At 35.6% G+C, this 22,466-nt stretch overlaps 1 protein-coding gene across 1 annotated transcript; it reads right to left on the bottom strand.

Moving 5' to 3' along the window:
* Positions 1-236: 236 nt before the first annotated feature.
* Positions 237-17,209, bottom strand: LOC142517652 (nuclear-pore anchor). The gene is made up of 34 exons (XM_075620011.1): positions 16,663-17,209; positions 16,429-16,575; positions 16,026-16,124; positions 15,332-15,460; positions 15,118-15,210; positions 14,929-14,994; positions 14,093-14,182; positions 13,865-13,942; positions 12,957-13,066; positions 12,172-12,292; positions 11,896-11,988; positions 11,306-11,354; positions 10,383-10,486; positions 10,213-10,281; positions 9,903-10,037; positions 9,700-9,804; positions 9,500-9,613; positions 9,268-9,349; positions 9,125-9,168; positions 8,956-9,029; positions 8,199-8,301; positions 7,934-8,068; positions 7,760-7,858; positions 7,631-7,672; positions 7,499-7,552; positions 7,137-7,316; positions 7,014-7,061; positions 6,673-6,720; positions 6,181-6,255; positions 6,037-6,111; positions 5,766-5,950; positions 5,064-5,166; positions 4,136-4,252; positions 237-3,443 (listed from the first exon to the last, which is right to left on the bottom strand). Exons 1-34 carry the CDS (start codon positions 16,966-16,968, stop codon positions 699-701), a joined length of 6,117 nt encoding a protein of 2,038 aa, XP_075476126.1. The 5' UTR covers positions 16,969-17,209; the 3' UTR covers positions 237-698.
* Between the last annotated feature and the right edge of the window lie 5,257 nt (positions 17,210-22,466).

A 22,466-nucleotide genomic window follows, 5' to 3' on the forward strand; every position in this document is an offset into this window, starting at 1 on the left:
TTAAAAATATTAGAAAGATATTGAAATATTAAAAATAAAAAAAAATGAGTAAGTGGACAGTGGGACACATAAATAATGAAAGTTGAAATTAAATGAATGTGGGCGTGTGTTAATAATGGATAAGTGTTAATGTAATGAATATGTGGCTCGTGGACCCATCATTTTTGATGAGATGGAGAGTTATTAACATGGATTAATAATAAGATAGAAAAGCCAACAAATTAGCGTCAGATAATAAAGATATGATCTATAGCATTCCTTCAAACGCTAAAAGATTTATGATTATATTTGAACAAAAGGTGGGCACGTGCCAAGCTATATCTGAAAAGCGCTTGCAATATTCTTATATTTGTACAAATACAAATATAAATATAATAAATAAATAAACTAAAAATGGCTATATAAATAATTCACTGACTAAATTTACATCAAGCAAAGACGTTGACTGCCTCAACTCAGAAGAGAGGTTGCGTATATAAATATGTATAGCAATCAATTAAAACGGAACAATATATTTGGAAAGGGACATGATAAGGGTTTTTATCTAACCAGACTGAGTTTTGATCAACAAATCTGAATAATAATATCCAAAACATTTCTTGGGCAAAATTCGGATCAAAGGAAAGTTCCTTGTGCATCTGCATCATAAACGAATAGTGTAATCAACAAGAGAACCAGGACGAAAATACAACGCTCCCTTAACCACGTGGTTGTCCTCGTCCATTGCGGCCGCCACGATTACCACGAACACGAACTACTCTTGTATGAGGTCGGCTCGAGGAAGAAATGTTTCTGCCTAACTGTCTTAAATGTCCCCTTTCCCTTGCCCTCTCCTGTAAATTAATAGTAGTTGAGCTGCTATTTAGAGGTGATACTGGTTTCCCTCCAGTATCACCTTGTTCAGAAGCCGCAGGATCTACATCGTCCGTGGTAGTAGTTACAGCCCCAGAAAACTGATCCGTTTCTCCACCTGTATCGCTTCCATCATTAAGTTTATCTGAACTTTCAACAATATTTCCAATCACGTCACCGCCATCGTTCTTCTCCTCTGGAGTCAGGGGAGGATCAATCTCCCCGATGTCAAAGGTTACAGGAATAAAGGGTTCCATTCCTGGTGAATTTTCTGGTTCTACCGATTGCTCAGCCGGAAGTTGTCTAGATCCTGGGATATAGCTATCACCATCATTATCCGCCAAGTCTGCAACCATCTCTCCCTCTTCCACATCAGAGCCAAATTCTGTTACTATTTGCTGGATGTCTTGTTCAATTTGATCTCTCAATAGCTCCGGAGACAGGACAGTCTCACTTGGTTTGTCTGATTTCTCATCCGCAACTTCACCCGCTCCTGCTTCATTCGCTGGATCTGAATGAATCTGTTCATCAACTGTTGGTTCTTCAATCTGCTCCTCTACATTTTCAAACTCATCCTTTTCTGCATCAACCAGTTCCTCATTAACACTTTGCCGAATGTTTACCACATCATCTGATGATTCTTCAGTGAGTACAACCTCAACAAGCTTCGAAGGAGAGGCAGGCTTTTCTTCACCACCATCTTGTAGGCTCTCTGAACCTTTTGCCTTTTTCACCACAGGAGCTACCATATCAGGGATTGCTTCCTCTGGAACAGGCATCTCCTGCCCATCAGATAAAATTGATGCTGATGAACGCTTCCGCACAAGCGGCGCTGTTGGTAGGGCTGCACTTTCTTGAGTTTCTGCATTCTGCGAAGATGACAAGGGATTAATCTCGTATGCTTCTGACATGTCCACATCACTCTGAGGTTCTTTAGGTTTCGTAATGTTAGGACGGACCAGTTTCCTTGCTGTTCTAGCATTCGCCTTTCCTAAACCAAATCTTCTCTCTTTCTCTTCCACAGTTTTTGAAGCAACGTTAGAAGCGGAAGCTGATGGAATTTGGGACACTAACGCTATCGACTGACCAGTTGAAGCTCCAACAGCTGACGTATTTTCGAGAGAGGGAGCCGGAGCATCTTTAGCGCTGGCAGGTTCAAGTTCATCACAAGCTGGTTGCACAACCTGTTCAAAATTTTCTACAGCCTGGAAGTATGCCGATGACATATCATCCAAAATGGTACTGGAAAATTGTTGAACCACAGATGTACTCTCAGATTGACTGCCTCCAGAGCCCTTTAGTTTCTCCACTTCATCTTGAAGCGCTTTCAGAGCTTCCTTGTGATTCCTTAGCTCATCTGTGAGCTTAATCTTCTGCTGCTCGACAATCTCACGAGAGTCAAGAATTGTTTTACGAATTTTCTGACTTTTTTCTTTTTCTTTGAGATGGTCTTCTTTCTCCTTCCTCAACTCCTCTCTGTGCCTCTCCAACGCCCTCTCCAAAGTCTGTATTCTGGAGTCTTTCTCCTTCTCTTTTTCTTTCAGAGCTTGTTCGCCTGCAGAATCCCCTAAATTTCTTTTAGCCTGCTTGGCATCTTCTAATTGTTTAACCTGCGCTTGCATCTCTTTGATTTGATCTTCCTTCTCCTTCAACAGGTTTTCGAACTTCCTCCTTCCCTGAATATTTAATCGCTTATATTTTTCAGCCTCAGATTTCAGCGAAGCCTCAGATTGCAAGAGTTCACTAATCTTGGTATCTCTCTCATTCAATTCTGTTCTGCACATGGCAAGGTCCTGTTCTAAATGTGACGCTGAATCTTGTTTCTCGGACATTTTTTTCTCAAGTTCTTCGATTTGTGCATCCTTCTCTCTTAAATTCGACTGCATCAGCTGAGAAGATTCTTTCAAGCGATTGTAATCATTAACATCAACATCCCTACACTTTTCCACCAACTCATTAATTCTCTTTTCAAGATGTACCTTTTCCATCTTCTGCATATCAATTTCTTTTCTACAAGCTTCCAAATCAGTTTCTCTGCTTCGAAGAAGTTTCTCCAAATTCCCAATTTCATTCTTATCCTTCTGTAATGCTTCACGGAGTTTCTGACATTCTTCAAAATTATGCCGGTTTTCCTCTCTGAGCTGTGCATTGCTCTCCCGAAGTAGTGTCAGCTCTCTAACCTGAAGTTGGAGAGATTTGAAGTCTTCCTCCGTGAATAATGAGGATCGAGATTTAGCTCTCTCTGACCGAAGTGATGTTTGTGCATCCTCTGATGACTTCAAAACACTCTCTAGCTGTGATTGCAATCGAAGCTTCTCTTGTTTCAACAAAGAAATCTCTGTTTCGGCTATTTCCTTTGACCGCCGGAGATAATTCATAACATTTTGCAACCCATCGTCATCAGTACGAGTCTGGGAAGTGCTTCCAGAAGCTATTCCTCTTTCTTTCTCAGCTGATTTGATGTGCAAGGCTTCAAGGCGACTGTGCAAGATCTTGTTCAGCTCATTGACTTCATCGTATTTACTATCGGCCACATTCTTATAAACTTCCAGAGCTAACTTTTCTGTCTCCCATTTTGACTTCAGCTCATTCTGTGGAAACAAAAGAAGCCAGCTCAGAAAAAATGCCAGAGACAGACCATGTTTATGCAGGATCTCTCCTTCTGCTTCCATTCTCTATTTCCATAAATACTGTACAAATGCTAAAAAATGTACACTTCATATTCGAAACCTAATCATTATTTTGGTATCTATCACTCAAACTTTTAACAATATATTTCAAAATTTCTTCTAATAAATGTGGATGTCCGGAGCATTTTTTAGTTTAAATTCATCATTCAGCGTCCTAAAACAATTTTATTAGTATATTATACTAGAAATACTAATACAGTGTTTCAATTTTAAACTACCTAAAATAACATTAATTAAAACATAAGACGCAACACCTCTAACCTAAAATTCTCTAACATGGCATGGCACGACATCTACAGTTCTACAGAAATGATTCAGATATACATCACATTCTTGACATAATCTTCCAAAACATATTTATCAAAATGCTACCAAACAACACGTAGATTTTTAAGACAATATAGCGATGAAAGAAGGCTGAGGACTTGGTCACATTTTTCTCCGGAAACATAATAGATTTCAATACCATTATGAGAGTGATAGGATTCAGAAAACCAGTTCATAGCGTTTTCGTATTCATCATGATAATGCACGTAAAATATGAAAAAATTAAAATAAAAATAAGATAAGTATACTGTAGGGTAAGAAACTACATTCTCATTTCTCAGCACATCTGCCACTTTGCGGAGCTCAGATACTTCATCTTGAAATGAAGCCAATGCCTGTGATGTTTTAGTCAACTCCTGTATTGTTTCTGACTGTAGAATAACCTGAAAACAACGCACAAAATAATAAAAAAGCCTGGTAAAACAGCATAACTGAACATACGCATATGTCATCCACCAGAAACAAGCACATAACAATCAGTTCAAACTATAACCAAAACCACAAGGATCGTTAGGGTTCGAATGTTCAATCTCCTTTCAAAAAGGTGAAAACCAAATTCGATTAGACAAGGTACAAGAATCCAACAGAAACCATATCCTAAATGCTGACACCAACAATTTTCTTATTCCTAAATCCCAGAAAACAAAGTCTATTATTACATGCAAGCCTTCTAATTCAGATACAGAAGCAAGCGCTATGTTACATACAGCTTAAGGTTCATAGCCCATAACATTTACTTGGTGAAAAGCAACTTGTGTTTCCCTTAAAATTGTACTTTCACTGCAACAAACAGCGTTAATGCGTCTTACTTCATTCTGGTGCCAAAACCTCAATGAAGTCTTTCACAATCATTTTCCTAAGTGGCTTTTGATGCTCACAAGTGTGATGTCTAGTTAACTGGCATAATGAAAACTCTATCTGAACCAACCACAAATTTACAATTACATCGTTCACGATATCAGAAACAATATATCCTCAGAAAACCAATGTCAATAATTCCACCAGATCAGAAACACATCCCCCAAAATCAGTATAAATAAGCAGCACAGGAAAATTTTGAGTACCTCTTCAATGGCTGTTATACTTTTGCACCAAGTATATAACACATTTTAGAAAAGCTTTTAGCGATTTAATGATAAATCACTAGTCATGAGTAAACAAAAAGGTGAAACATGTAAAGTGTCTTTTGACAACCTGTCTTTCATAATTCGCTTGGGCAGAAAGCCACCGTTGATGCTCCTGCTCCAAATTTTCTTTCAGAGTGGAGAATTGTGATTCCATCAACAAGATTTGTGACCTAGTGCAGTACAAGAACACAATAATCTAAGACAGAACAAACCAAATGTTGCAACCACAAACGAAATAATGCACTAGTGGAAAAACAGAATACGTAAATGGAAAAATAAGGTAAACGGAAAAATAAGGTAAACGATTAAGTAAAATGTGTCATATTAATATGAAAGCTTCCCAAAGGTAACCCTCCGTACAAGTGTGCTCGCCACTTGACCGTAGCCAAACTACAGCCAAACTAGCAGTCTCACGCTAGAAACAAAATAACAGAATGTACCACAATTAATTGGAAAAATAAGGTAAACGAGTAAGTAAAATGTGTTATATTAATATGACAGCTTTCCAAAGGTAACCCTCCGTACAAGTGTGCTCACCGCTTCACCCCAGCCAAACTAGTAGTCTCATTCTAGAAACTAAATAACATAATGCACCACAGTCTCCCCTTTCGCATTATTACCCCTTACCCTTTTCAAGATTCTTCGAGCCTCAGGATTGTTTTGGAAATATTGTCATGGGCTCTAAAATATTGGCCAGGACCAATGCTTCGTAGCCCATTAATATCAGAGTTTGTCTTACGACAACATTACTCTAAGCCAAGAAACTCACATTTTAACTGAGCAATCTTCTTTCAGACTCGAAATTTCCAATAAAGCACCAGTAAGAGCTTCTTCATTCCTAGCGGATGCAGAAATTGCCTCCTCAGTCTTCAATTTGCATTCATTTTCAAGTTCTTTGGCTTGCCCTTTAAGTGAAAGAAGCTCGGCTTCAAGAGATTTTCTCACATCATTGGCCTGTGATGCAGAGCAGATTAAAAATGCATAGCGAATGATAACATTAATCGATGAATTTTATGAAACCCAATGTACATCAGTGGTACCTCAGTTCTAAAATTTTCGTAGGCCAATTCCATCTGTTTGAGGGCTGCTTCATTTACCTGAGCAATGCTCTTGTACTGAAAAGCAAATGAAATTCAGTGGACACTACATGGAACCAATGGCGCAAATATGAAGAAATCAAATACCTGAAGCATGTGATCTTTGCTAGACCGTGCCTCCCCTCTCAAATTCTCAATTTCCTCACGGAAGTTTGCCAGAATCTAAAGCATAATGCAGCGACATAAATTAAAATAAAAAAATGTAAAAACACATTTCCTCGTAGCCAATTGAAGAGAATGTCTCAAAAAAGTATTGAATCATATTTTCGGAGATGCAACCACAAGTTAAGGCACCAAGTGAAATGGAAAAGACAAATTGTGAAACAAACAGACGGAGAGAATCAGAATGAAGTAAATATGACAGATTATAACACGTAGATACAATCAAACACTAGCACAATTAACAAGTCAACATAGCCAAGGCAGTCTCATGTGAGGACGATCTCTTTCCTCACTTTTTTCTAGCTTTGGGAAGGGGAGGTGCAATCTCATGTGAGGACGAAAAAAAAGATAGAAAAACATAAGGATTCAGAATGAGAAAACAGTGATAGTTTAACTACCGTTAAATTTCAGAAATACCTTTTCACTAGCAGAAGAGGATGGATCACCTTCGACAGAGTCAGAATCCTGAAGCAAAGAGTAAAGCATAAAATATGTCAATCAGATAGAGTGCAGCTAGGATAGAAGATAAATATTATTCGCAACATGCACACGCAAAATTAAACCCAAACATGAATTTGCAGCATTATTAAATAATCACAGTTATCAGTCCAGCCAACAGTAAGCATTGGTATGGTAACAAACAGAGAACAATGAAGACTGCTCTGAAATAACTTTGCCCCCTGTAAACAGTTAAGATTCTTCTTTGGGTAGACAATAGGATTAAATGCTACCACAAAGCAAAATTTCAAAGACATTACCTTCACTCGAGAAGGTTCCATAATCTTCGCCGAATCAGCACAACGAGCCTGGATAAAATACTTACGCTAGTCAACCAAGTAGAAGCTACAACATAATTACTAGCAACTTAATTATCTAAAGACCTCTGCAACAGCAGCTCTCAACTCCACAGCAGCTACGGATTGCAATGCGCTGGCCAATTCTTTTCTTAATTCTTCAACTTGTCTAAAGGCACTATTCAAGGTGCTTTCACGCTCGAGTGCAATATTTCGAGCATTATCTCGCTCTTGTTGAAGCTCCCTTTTTGCCTCAGCCCATTCTTGCTGCGTTTAACATTATTTTTAAACACATTAATAGACAAATGAGTGTGCAAGGTTGCACATCTGGGTGCAGATAAACCAGAAAGCCTCTCAAAGATCAGATGTGCATGCTTGCTAGTATCAAACACCAAAACTATTTCATCCACGAGTCGGATATGATGAGAACTCAACATAGGGAAAAATACCTCAATTTTTTTTACATACTCTTCCTGCTTCCTCCTCTCAATACTTTTGGCCTCCTAATCCATGAAAAATTAAACAATTAACATACAAGGGACTCATTAGAAAGAGTAATAAATTTGAGGAAGACAAGCTACCTCACGGACTTCCTGAGTGCTTTGTATGGTATCCAAACTGGCCTAGACAAAGAGAGAAATATCTAAAATAATAGGAAGAATCGACATTTAAAGCAACTACCATCTGATTATTTATTTAGAATTTAAGACCTGCAAACGGTGAACCCTCTCCGACAAACTACGAACTTCATCAAAAGCTCTCGTCTCAGAGTTCTGCAGTATTTCCTTTTCATGCTTCAATATTGAGACCTATCAAACCATATAAAACCCATAATAACAATTGCATGATATTTATTAGTTTTCAAGAAAGAGAAAAAAATTCACCTCCATTGTTAACTTCTGGGAAAGTTTATTGGAGTCATTTACAGAATCGGAACTTTCACGTACTTTCCTCTGATAGTCAACTATCAACTGAGAGAATTCAACATTTCTAGCTAGGACTCTATTATGTTCTTCTCTCTGACAAAACACACAAACTATAACCATTAAACAAAGAGCTTAAGCAAATTTCTATAACCTCAAGTAAAGACATAAAGTAATGTTCTATAACCCCCCAAGCCATAGCCCAAAATATAGCTTCAAAATAAACCTGATGCTCGAATTCCTTCATGAATCTGGCCAGTTTTTCTTTGGCAAATCGTGCTTCCAGAGACAGCTTATCGCACTCAGCTCGAAGTGATATTAGGCCACTCCTGATTTAAACAACAAATACACAACAGTAAAGTCACTTGGGAGTACAAGGACGGGTTACCACTTCAAAAGGAACTATATGGTTGGTGGAAATCAATATCAAAATAAAATATATATAAAAATTTATCTTTAGACAAGTTTATGTCCCAAACCAACAGCATATTACTTCCAATTACAGAAGCCTCGAAATCCAACAGTTACTTCGAAAAAATACAGTGAAAAGAAGGAAATTAAGCAATATAAAACCAACCCGAATTTTTTTATAAACCCGAAACTGAAACGAATTTGGTGAAAACCGAACCACACCGAACCAATAAAAAATGGGTTTATTCGGTTACCGATTTTAAAAAATAAATAATAAATAAGGCTAAAGCCAGCGAGAATATAAAGGTTGAACCCCACAGCCCACAACAAAAATATATGGTGTATACTATAAATATCATTTAGTCATATAAAAAATTAATATTATTTTTAAAAAAATATTTGTTGACTGATTGCTTTAAATCAAAAACCGAAACTGAACCAGTCTTTTTTGAAATTAAAACTGAATTTCTGAATTAGTTCGGTTAGGTCGGTTTAAGCAAATTAATGCTCACCCCTAGCCACAAAGGATCAGGAGAGAGAAATGGAAAAGCAGAAAAGAAGCAGCAGCTTACTTGGATTTTGATAACTCTTCCTCAAGACTTTTCACACGCTCAAAAGCTTGTTCTGGTATCTTACTTGATGATTCCTGTGAAGTAAGAAACATAATAATTTTACAAAGATCAGATAGCAATAGACAGATCGTGCATATATTGATATCCATGCACATTAATAGAAACATACAAGACTGCTTTCTCTTAACTGTATGACCTTCTGGCTTCCAAGTTCTGCAACAATACAGCAGTATTCATATTCATACAAAGATAAACACTTGAACAATCACAAGTCCATTTCCAACTAAAATGAAAGGATAAAGAAGAAATTGCCTGGTGCTGTTTCCGTGGGTAGACGATAAGCCGTGCGAAGTTTAAGTTCTCCCTCTTCATACAACTTCTTGTACATCGCCACCTATTTCCACATGCAGCATGATTTTACCAAAGATGTTCGTTTTAATCAGGACGTGATATCAAATTCATTTGTCAAATTTATTTCTATTATGACATGTATAAAGGGACAAAAAGATCCTTTAAAGCACAAACCAACACCTGAAAAACTTACAGAGGCGTGAAGTGATTCAATCATCTGTCCCTGTTCCTCAGCTTTTTGCAACACCGCGTTAACTTTAGATGCTGTGTCAGCTGTATGTTTCTGAAGCTCCATCTCATACTCTTCCTGAAAATTCAAGAAATAAAAATCTCAACATTAGTCCGAATAAAACTGAATTTCAACACGCGTAAAAGAGAGAAACATCATCATGCCTTTAACTCTGCTTCTTTTTTCTCAATCTGTTGTGAAAGGTCATGAGCAAGGCTCCGCAGCTGGGAATTTTGTTCAACTAATCCACTAATATCCTTGAAGGTCAACTGAAGGAAATTAATAAAAATCAGTGGATATAAAATTGTGATAATTGTCAACAAGAAGGTATTTGCATAGATGGTTGAGAGACCCGGACAATATTTACCAGCCTCACAGATAAAATACTTTCAGCATCTGATTCAGCATTCAACTGCACAGGAACAGTAATCATCTCATCATCATAGGCAACATATCCACAACGCAACTGAACATCTCTACATTCCTTCAGAAGAACAGCCACCTGAGGTAATCGGAAAGCAAGCGTAAAGCATCGTAAATATAATACACCAATCATATGCCACAGACCTGGTCAACCCAATATGTGATCTGAAAGTATTCTTAAGCAAAACTACACTTAGAACCAACATTATATTTGGAGATCTAAGCATAAAAAGTGAAATCATCTCCAATCAAACCTGCTTCTGAAGTTGAACGATCTCCTTCTGAGCAACAGCACGATCACGCTCTTGCCTCTTCAAGCTAGCCTGGGAAACAATTTGAGCCGCATCCTCAACAATAGCACCCCACATGAAAACCTATGTGCTTAGGTTAGGTTACCAGAAAAAATAGACCACACCCAACAAACCTTCAGCTCTCGAATATTTGTTTCCAAATCAGAATGTTCGGATAGGGAATGCTGCAGTTTTTGGTCAAGAGCGGAGTAAGCTTCAACCAATCTTTCGTGTTCCTCTGGAAGAGAGAGAATTTCTTAAATTATTATTTTCAGATTCTCAATTGTGAAAATAAAAGGATAACAAACTAAAGATAAGATAAAACCGGCATTGCACATACATAGACAAAATCATGCTGGCTATATTCCATCAATTGTGTGTTTTGTTTTCCCTCGTACATTCTTCGAACAATTTAGTACAAAACAAGGGCTCGCTAATAAAAGCTAACTCATGAACACCTCCTCAAGAAGGTGAACAAGTCCAGTCACCCTCATTTAAAGTGTTTGAGAGAAACACATTCATTTTCCAAGATTTCAACACATACAAGGTTGTGCTGAAAAGATATAAAAACAACTGATGCACAGAAAACAATTTAAAAATCAATCTAGTTTTATATTTTCATCCATGAACTAACATTAGCAACACAACTACTTTTCAAGCTACTATCAATACCTATTACACAACTTGCAAACAAAAAATTCAAACTGTCAAAGCTGGAAACCTACAGGACATTAGAAAAAGGTCATATCAGATAAACTAAAGAACAACCATCAATTTTTCATCACACGGTGACATAGAAAGGAAGCTGATCGTGTTCAAATTTATCTGTTATTTCCCCAATATAATCGCAAGTATAATGATTAACACCTAGAAATTCACCCAGAATAAAGACCTTGTTTAAGTTCATAAAAAGCTCAAGAAGAATTGTTGAACCATACTAGTTTCCCAATATACAGAAATGGAGCAAGAAAAGGAGAAAAGCATAAATGTACATATGATAGAATGTTGCAGAAGTTTATGAAACTTTCTAAAACACAGACAATCCAGAAGAACAGACCTCGTTCATCCATGATGACCCTAGCTTTTTCTTCTATTTCATAAAGTACCTACAAAAGAATGAGAAAGCTTGAAGAAAAGTAGAATCGTCATATTTGGGATATCATCACTCAGTAGAATCGTCATATTTGGGATAGCATCACTTCATGCAAATTCTCCACATGCCATGTATATATTGTAACGATGAATGACAACTCAAGATTGTAATTCTCTCTCTCAAAAGAAAAAAGATTGTAATTCTTAGATAACGCCAATGCTCTCTGGCTTCAAATTTTTTAACAAGAAAATGTATTTTGGCATGGCTAAACAATCAAATGTTTTAGAAAATGAAAATCTGATTCACCTGGGGCAATGGGTGCACCTACTCAGATAGCAGCAGATACTAGCCAAAAAAATTTGGCCCCTTAAAGTCTAAAGTTTATTGATGCTAAATTAGAAAACAATTCTTTCCAAAAGCAAGTTCTAGTTGGTAGTTCCAGAAAAATCGCAAGAGTGAACAAACGGTAGTTATTTGGTAAGAAACTGACAAACTGGTATTTGCAACTTCAAATTTATCAGCAATCAAATGGATGATGGTTCAATAAAGCATACCCGCTCCAATATAGCTTGTGTTTGCTTTCTTCCCAGTTCCTCATGATGCAGTGCATCAGCAGCTTCTTGATATTTGGCATACATTTTGGCCAGCTACGAGGAAGTTGAAAATCTTATTTCAAGAGCGAGTAAAACAAAACCAAAAAAAATTCAATTACATAAAAATGAAACACCGTTATGCCCATCCATTTCTCATGAAATAAAAGAGATGTGAAAGTTTGATTATTTCAAGGCAATTTATTCAACAGAAGAAATAATTATACAGATACAACTCACACTCCATCCATCCCTAAGGAGTGAAGCTGCTAACGCTGTTCCTGAAACCCCGCCCGGAATCTTTGGTACAATTGCTCGGTCATCCTCAACCAATTCACCGGTATCAACCAAGTCCATCCATCTAACATTCAATGGTAAAAAAGATAATAAAAAAAAGGCACATAGACAAATCTGAAAATTTAATTTTGTGTACATCATTAAACAATTACAAATTACATAGAGAAGTGAAGATATATGGAAAAGTAAAACAATTGAAAATTAAAATGTCGCCGCCGTAACAAAAAAAAAGTTTTCCCACATCATACCACTTGTTCAACCCATGGTCATTGGCAAAATAGGCCTCCAAATAGTTTCTTTTAAAGACAAAAAAGGATAGACTTTAGAGATTCTTATCCTGAATTTAGCTGTATAAAGAAAATAAATCCTGCAGAAGTATATTGAAGCCCTTTGATTTCAGCTGGTAAATTTTTCTTCTCTAAACACAGTTAGCAGAAGGCCACATGATCATCCTAATAATTTCTTTATCGAAGCACTAAACACAGAAAAAGAAATCGCAGAAGAGAAATTTTATGCTGGTCCTTTGTATTCAGAGTATATATTTTCCCTAAGGAGTGGGGCAAAAGAACAGAAACATAAAGCAGATACTACCCAAAACATCAATGACAAAATGCATAGGAGATAACATCGACTATATAGACCATGCCAACAATGGAAGCATAGAATCTGAGAAATAAGTTAACCAAATTTTCATTAATATGTGTGTGCATATATGGAATCTGACTCACGAATTAGCTGTAAAATCACTCAGAGAAGGATGCTTTAGCTCATTTTCTTTCCTCAAACGTTCTAGCTCCGCCTCACAAGTCTGAAGTTTCTCTTTCAACTCATCCGATTCCTGTAACAGACAAAAGAAAACGATTGCTAATTAGTTGAGATAAGAACTGATCCCCTCGACAAAATTTAACAGATAAATTGGTGAAAACTATTAAACCAAACTGGTAAAAAGAATTAGCACATTTGTTTTCAAATCACCAAAAACAGATAATGATGCCAGCCTCGTCAAAAACAGATAATGATGTCAGCCTTTTTGGCGGGTTGGGAAATCACCAACCCAACCCCATTACTTTAGGTGGCTGAGTGGGCCTAGCAAATTTTGTGCCTAATTTGGCAGGTTGGGGCAGTCCACCATTTTGGCAAGTTCGGATATTACCAACCCAACCCATTAGTTGGTGTTGCGGGCCGGCCTGTTGACATCTCTAGGATAGTGGAGAGTCGATTCATTGCTTGTTTCGGTGTATAATTTCGAAAACCCAAATTAATGTTCACCTCAATTAACAAATTTATTTATTATAAAAAATAACTGACAAAAATAAGAGCATAGGGAGATTGATGGGTATATGTTTGTAATTTTCTGCTCCTTTCAGTTTCTATCCTCTTATCATGGCAAGACAAACAGACATTCACCTGTGCAAAAGTGCCAAAATAAAAAAGTAAAAATATAAATGAAAAATTATGACCCCGACTTATTTGGCATTATTGTGGCTGGTTATAATTTTTTTGCTTAATTGGCATTATTGTGGATGGGTATAATTTTTTTTTACATAAAAGTGCATCTTTTGCTAGAAAAAATAAGGTAAGAACATTACCAAGAAGTTTTATATTTACAGAAAAAAGTGGCCAGAATATGTCATACCATTTCCATTTGCTTCATTGTAAACTCTTCCTTCCCAAGCCTCTCCTTATGTTCGTCTTCCACTTGATTTAAATGAGTCTGCTCAGAGATACCAACATAAATTGTGGAAATTCTACAAGTATCAAGACTACAATTAAAGCATACCACAAAACATTTCTCCAGGGGATGAGCACAAGGGGTTATATTAATAGTTACAGATTCAAACAAAATAAAAATAACAGAGCTCACTTCTAAAGCCTTAATTACTCCCTCGAGATCCCCAGCCTTTTTCGACCATTCGTCAGAACTTTCCTTGTACAGATCCAGGAGTTTGGTGACCTATGTTTTTCAAAAATACCGAAAGATAAACCCACTGGCATATATCAAAACCAAATAGAATTTCTCCATGTATATAAGTAGCAAGCACGCCAAAAGTAAATACGAGCAACACTAAAAATGCTATTGTTTGATTGTCTAGAAGGCCACATTAAACACAGAGAACGACAATCAAGCCATTATCCCACTAGGTGTGTTCGGCTATATGAATCTTCATACGCCACTATACTCTATCCCATACTATATCATCATTTATGTTTAAACGAATTATATCCAGTCAAATGTCCACGCTAAACACAAACAACAACAAAAATCATAATCAATTTCAGGAAAGGGCATATCAACTGTGTCCAATTCAATAGCTCAGAAAGCCATCACATAACAGAAAAGATCATGAACTCTTAACATTTGAACAAAACAATACAAGCGTAATACAGTATTATCATAAACTTTACACAGTAAAACAAGCCACTTTCTTAAAATGAAATTGAGCAAAAAGCTCTGGTCATATTTGATGTTAAAACACAATATACCATAAGACAGACGCCATGACCATGGTTTTAGAAGACTGTACGTGCAATCAACATCATTCGCATGCCGATGCAAACATTTTTTAGTCCACACAATATGAAGTTTCACAAATCACAATCCTAATATGAAATAAATATAGACGAACAACGACGGAATTCCGTCAATAGCACTAAATATAACAACGAAATCTGGAAGCATCCACAGGTTGTTAAACTTACAGTTGAAATTTCGGCTGTAAAATGCTGCTCTGCTGCCGCAGCTTCCTTCTTAGTCGACAGTAACTCCTATAGGAACAAGATAAATGCCAAAATTGTGAAACTCAACAAGAAAATCAGATACACATCAATTTAAACAGATAGGTACATGTAAGACGCAAGAAAACTCGAGAAAGCATGAAACAAACAAACCTCTTCCATGGATGCAAGCTTCTCCTCTAATTCACTCACTTTATCCTTGTGGAACTTCAAAGAATCAGCGCTCAGTTTATATTCACTTACAGCCTGGATTACAAAATATTAACTTACTAAGATTGTAGCCCTAGTTTCATGAGAAAAAACCCAAACCACTCGTAAAACAAATTCTTTGCAATTGTTAAACAGGAAACAGTAAAATGATTCTTACATCAGCAAGCTTGGAAGACATATCTGCCTCAAGTTCCCCGTTCTCTTTCCGCAGTTGGATGATATCGTCCACCTTGGCCATTAACTCCTCATTTAGCCATGAATTATGCCTCTCAAGAAGCTCCTTTTCCTGCTCAGCTCCAAATTCAAACAATGAACTGATGTTAGTGTTGCAAAAGATAAGATAAAATAGAAGATTTTACTCCAAACTTTACCAACAAATACAAATAATACATTATATAAATCCAGATACAGGAAGCCTGATGGAAAATACTGGGAAAAAATGAACCACAAGAATTACATTCCCTAGCGAGTAGGCAACACCATGGCTTCATAAATTCATACAGACATATATTTATAACCAATGTTAACGTTAATATATATATATATATATATATATATATATATATATATATATATATATTCTGCACTTGCGCCATGCATTTCATCAATCCCCATCAAACTCCCTAAAGATATGTTATCCAGTAAAATGTCATTATTAACACTACATCATTTATAATGAAAGAAACTGAATAATACAAGATACTCCTGACAAAAATACATTTGCAAATCCCGACACTTAATTGTCCGTCCAATTCAGTACATGTGGCCCAAATTGTTTGAAATCAGAAATCCGGGGTGGTTTGTCGAAAAATGAGGCAACCATCAGGATTTAATAGAAAAATTCATCTTACCTGCAAAAGGCGGGATGTTGTAGCATTCAATCGCGCCAATTCAGATTCTAGGTCAGCTTGATGTGCTTCTTTTGATGCCCCGATCTCAGAAAAGTTGACCTTAAAGAAAGGTAGTTAAGGATTAACTAAACAACATTGTGATTTGAGCATCACAAGTAGGATGCATCACAGATTTTATTGCTCTACATTGTTGGTGGAGCAAAGATTTTCCATAAAAACAAATATACATCTAGATATGCCTGTGTGTTTGTAATTGTAAGTGATAAAAAAACCTTCAATGTTTATTGAACATATGGTGCATTAAACTTCCACAAAATACAAGTACTATCGGGGCGTGCTGACACTTAAAACAATTTCAAAGGAAAAATAAAAATGAAAAAAAATGGATAAAGATTTTCTGTACAAGCTTATCAAGATAGCTCTTAATGGTGGCATTTTTCTCGCTGATTTCCAAATCCTTCTGCTCCAGGATGTCCATCAATTGCCTCTTTGATTTATGGAGCTCCGATCCCTCCAGCTTCAATCTTTCAATCAACCCATCCTTTTCAACCTTATTAGCGTCCAAACAAAAGGTAGGAGATCTATTATACTGGCCATGGACAAAAAAATAATGATAATAAGTAAAACTCAGACTTACAGACTGGAGGAGGAATTGTTGCTTGTTGGATTGTAGTTGCCCGAATTCAAGATCACGTTTATCAAGGGCGGTGATGAGTTCGGAGTGTTGTGATTGGAGGAAGGAAAGCTCCGCTGTAAGAGCAACGTATTTCTGTTCAATTACAGAGCAAGTTTGCTCTGCTGTAATGGCGGCCGCATCAGCCTCTGCCTTGGCGGTTTCAAGTTGATTGTAAATTTCTCGAATGAAAACGTCCGCCTTATCCGCCACCAGTGAGGCGTCGTGAGATAGCCGCTGGAATTCTTCATCAGACAGAAACAACGGCATATCTATTCTTTTCCCTAATTTCCTTTTTCCCAATATTCAACAGTTGGAAAAGGACTTTGCCCTAATTATTCGGAATTTCAGCGGAATCCATTCATGTCCAACTAATTCGTTCCAAGATTTCTAGAATTACACATGAGCATCAAGAAAAGATATCGTGGTTAATATTATGACGAGTAGTGAATTGAACAGGCGTTGAAGAAACCCTATGAAATTGAATCAAATGGAATACGAGAAAACAGACCAGCGCGTCGTATTTAAGAACTGAGATTCAAAACGTATTAGTGTACTTGGGTTGGGCTTTATAGTGCGCACCGCCTATTGAATGAAAGCCCATAAATGGGATGAGTAACAAACTTTAAGTTCTTTCTTGGCCCAATTATCAAATTCAGTGTTTACAATTTTTTCTAAATTGACTTTTTCTGAATCCTTTTTTTAAAAAATAAATTACTTACCCTATTTCCGGTTGTGGTTTATCAAAAGTAGGGAAAAATCCCTCTTCAGAAAATGAAATTGGTGTTTAACCCTTACGTAGATCTTTTTTATTTGGACTCCCTAATGCGTTATTGTGGGGACCCGGATGCTAATTCATTTCTTAATCATTTTTGGGAATAATTGAATCAATTAAGATAAACATGGTCTAAATTTTTTTTTTAATACAAATGTGGAAACATAATGTAATCAATCTGATATACATATCAAAAGTAAAGTACATGTCTTGTACTCAATACATTAAAATCAACTAGGGTTCAGCCACTAAATATCAAGTGCTGAAACCTACTCTACTTCTGGGTCCGAATCTCCACGCTAAAGTATAATCTCTCATCCTCGTCTTGACCATGATCCTGTCCCACATGTTATCATGCACACATACAAATACAACAACAGCCGGATAACTCCGGTGAGAAATATATTCCCAGTATAAATCATGTATACATGCAATCATATAAACAGATATAAAAGTATGAACAAATATCAATAACATGTATCAAATCTGAAAGACATGAATCGATATAAAACTGCAAATCAAACTCTGACTCATAATCTCTGACTCGACTCTTTCCTAGTCTAGGGATCCCGATCTGAATAAGAACGTAACAATCTCCCACCTACTCTCCCGATCGCGGTGGCGGTACGTTCTTATTTACGGACTTTGGTCCTGTCCATATCGAATCTCGGCGATAGAAGTCGCTCTACTCCTAGGCAACATCGATATGACCAAACGTCCGGTGTCTTGGAACCTCTGCCCAAGACTTGGCCTCTCCGCAAAATTGGCATCTCCGCCAAATATCAGGCACATCAGCCCAAGGACTAGGCATATCCGCCCATGACTCCTCACATAAAATATGCTTAACTATAAATCAATAGAATAAGCATATCAATCTCAAACATTGAAACATATCGAGGCAATGACAATTAAGTATGTGATTTTGGGAAACTCGAGTTGTGCAATCTCGGATCAACATTGATTTATACCTTTCTTTCGTCGGTTTCTGGCTCTGTCGAAATCTTGAATTCGAATTTGTCAATTACTCAATCTGGCAATGACAATATCGAGGGTATCGTATCAATACACCATTCAAATCAATATTGAATATAATCAGAACTCAATCAAATTCTGTTTCAACGGCATAACGGTACAATCTCAATATACACAGCAATACAGTATCAATCAGATGTCAATTCCAACATCTCATAATCGATAATAACACAAATATGATATCAAATCTCAATCAAATCAACTCTGAAAATCATAACAATTCTATACGGTATCTGTTCTTTGCTCCGGTTTCGATTATATGATGTCTACTATGTCAAGAAAATCATATATGAATCATATCCGATTCTTTCAATATCATATTTTCAAATCATAACAAAACGTAATAAAACTTACGTCCAGTTGAAGCTCACTCTAGGTACTGCACGTCTCGTGCATATGCGCGACCTCTTTCGGCGCATATACGCGAGACACTATGTCTCGGCGCGTATCTATCACGGCATCTCGTGCATATGCGCGCCCTCACCCGGCGCATATGCGCGAGGTTCTTTGCAACTCTCTGCCATACTCGCGCATATGCGTGGACCCATGTCACGCATATGCGCGAGGTTCTCTGCCTACCTCGCGCATAAGCGCCCGGCTGGGTCGCCCATATGCGCGAGGGGCTCAGTCCTCGCACATAATTCGTGTCTTCGCTCGTCTTTCCCGGTCTGATTCGTTCTGTCTATAATCACATCAATTTATCAACAAATCATTTCAGATTACAATAATCAAAGTTTCGGGCAGTTATAAAATTTATTTCAATTTGCTAAGAACCTACACATTTGAGGGAATGGCATCGGTCAAACCTCATTTTTTTAAGAGAAACTTTTTCACACCTCTGAATGTCATAATATTTTATTTAATTAAATTATCATTGTATTAATATTGAAAATAAAAAGATGCATCATATTTAGATATTGATGTAGCCAAAAATTGTGATTATCCGAATTACTATGCTTGTTCGTAAACTGGTGCAAGTAGTTGGTGGAGATAAATTTTTGTGGTTTATCACCTGCGTCACAAATAAACGTTAGAGACGCCGGACAGTAGACATAACAATCAATGATGCAGTTTAAAACTTAGATTCGATGTAAATGGAAAAAAGGGGCCAAAGTGGGTAGCTCGCCATTAATTTCAACGCCATATAGGAATTATAAAGTGGTTCCATTTTGTGATTAATGCACTGATTATGATGTTAGAACTTCGTAGGGAAGAAATGCTGTAATTAAATATTTCACGTTAAAATACCAAGATCTCCACAGTTAAAAAATAATATAATATAATTATATAATTTTCGGAAAGTTAAATTATCGATATTTAAAAAAAAGTATATAAATATCACGTCAAAGTATTTGTATATACATTGATCAATTTTAAATATAAAAGCAATTATACATGTCATAACTATTATAAAAAAAATAATTTGAAAGAGACATTCTATTAACCAAATTACAAGTCTTCATATACATCTGCCTGAATACACAGAGGAAATATTTTTTTTCAACAGATATATATATAAAAAATAAATAAACATATTTGAAATAATTTTGTTTAACATGATAATAAAGATTGTGTTTATCAAATATAAGTATTGTTCTAAATATTGTAACATATTGTGACAATATGCAGCGGAATAACATAACACATAAATAAATGACTTGATTCAAAATAAAGATGAGATAATTATGCACATGTTAACATGTGTAATGACTCATGGTAAAATATTAACTAGAAAAGAAATCAGGTTTATCAAACCAGTATTGGTGAAGAAAAAAAACATTATTCCTTAACAAATCAATTAAATAGATTGCATCCTAAAATATCAATAGCAAAAATAACAAAAAAACAAGAATGTAAATCAGTGTGATCGAAATTTGGAGCAACAAAACAATTATTCAATTAACACGTTGTACGTATGGTGTCTTCAAATGTCTCTAACATGTCACAACAACATAGTGAAATTACGATGCTTCGTCTTTTCGAGTTCTTCAAAAAATTCTCACGAACTTTATATATTCTCTCCTTGTTCTCTCGTATCTCACTCGTTTTTTTCAACAACTATTCTAGAGACTTATTTTGATCTTGATATGATTCATTGAATAAATTCCGACAATATTATATATCAAATCTAAATTTTAAGAAACTCGATATTCTATAAAGACAAAAGTTTTAATGTACAATCTCATTTAAAAAGAAAATATAATTTTAAAGAATTGTCTTTTGCAGTACAAGTCATGTTTCCATTCAATATCGTAATTAAAATGTGTAATCAGTATATACTCCATGTATGGTTTAATTTACTTCCGCACAAAGTTATTTTCATCCCGTCTCAGTTTTTATATCTTGACAGGATGATCAGTCTTTGGCTTCTATACAATCACATTTATAATTTTTTTATAAAGTTATTTTTTACCACATTCTTTTTAAAAGATTGTAAGTTGTTGTTCAACTTAAAAATTAGTTGACGAATTAAACAAAGATAAAAAATTGAGACAAAAACTTATGTGAGACGATCTCACGGATTATATTTTGTGAGACATATCTCTTATTTGAGTCATCCATGAAAAAGTGATACCTTTTTACGCTAAGAGTATTACTTTTTATTGTAAATATCGGTATGTTTGACTCGTCTCACAGATAAAGATTCGTGAGACCGTATCACGAGAAACATACTCAAATATTGAATTTGTTTTTGAACTTAGTTATTTTTATAATATTTTTAATATGGGCGGATAAACAAACAAATATATTTGATACAATATTATAAATTTAAAATCATCGTTGAAATAAATGGCTAGTTTTTTTCTTTAACGAAAATAAATGAGCAGGTTATTACAACAGGAATGGTCAATTTGTATTTATGTCGCGATAATTATTGTCGTCCTCAAGTTAATGCGCCACGTGCCAATATCGTGTTTAATGGGCCGAGCTCTTGACTATTGTAGAGATATCTGGAATTGGGCTTTTAATGGGTCCAAACCGGAACATCACATCCCTTGATTCGATGGATAAGTATATCAATTTTCTTTAAATATGTATTTTATTCAATAAAAAATATTATAAATATATATTTTGATAAAGTATATAATCCACTTATAACTACTATATTCAGTATAAGATATTTTTCAAGAAATTTAAAATAATAATAATAATGATGATGATAATGATACAATATATATAATATATCTATCCTTTGAATATAAATAGAGAAGATAGATTTTAAGTCTACAGTTCTATTAGGACTAATATTTGTAAAATGTTTTTGTGAAAGTTCTTTCTGAAAAAAAATCTAAAATGTTGTAAAAGTTCATTTAAGAATAAATATGTGTTTAAAAAACTATTCTCTAAAAATGTTTTAAAAATTAAAAAATAGTATGTTTTACCTTCAGTTCTAAAAACATAAAAAAAAAAAAGCATATAATAATTTTTCGTTAAAAACTATATGTAAAAAACACAATTTTAAAAATATTTTCACATTTTTTTATCCAAATACATATTTAAATTTATCGTTTATAAAATAATAAAAATAATTCTAAATTATTTGTCAATGTGAAAGTAAAATAACAAGGTTCAGTTTACACCAACCATTTCTATATACGAAAGACCCATTATTTATTTGTTGTTTTTAAAATTTAGTCTTGCCTTGGAAGTTGAGCTACCAATTGGCGTCAATATATCTGTTGACCCACTTGGAGCCAATTGATGCCGACTCTCCAACTCTTCATATCCACAACGTTTGATTTGCCTCTACCAATGCGTCCTTTTCTTGTAAAACATTCGGAAAAAAACTTGTGTGAGATGGTTTAACGGATCGTATTTTGTGAAAAGAATATCTTATTTGAGTCATAAATGAAAAATTATTATTTTTTATACTAAGAGTATTACTTTTTATTGTGAATATCGATAGGGTTGACCCGTCTCACAAATAAAAATTCATGAGACCGTCTCACAAGAGACCTAC

Source organism: Primulina tabacum, chromosome 11 (assembly GCF_025594145.1).
Source record: "Primulina tabacum isolate GXHZ01 chromosome 11, ASM2559414v2, whole genome shotgun sequence".
NCBI lineage: Eukaryota > Viridiplantae > Streptophyta > Magnoliopsida > Lamiales > Gesneriaceae > Primulina > Primulina tabacum.

Bases quoted from the DNA above. Each gene is read 5' to 3' on its own strand.
- LOC142517652 (XM_075620011.1), bottom strand. From the start codon at position 16,968: ATGCCGTTGTTTCTGTCTGATGAAGAATTCCAGCGGCTATCTCACGAC. The intron at 9,614-9,699 runs GCATGATGATGT...TTGAATTTTCAG, and splicing joins AAAAAGAAGCAGAGTTAAAG to GAAGAGTATGAGATGGAGCT. The intron at 3,444-4,135 runs GTAGTTTCTTAC...TTGTTTCCACAG, and splicing joins ATGTGCTGAGAAATGAGAAT to AATGAGCTGAAGTCAAAATG.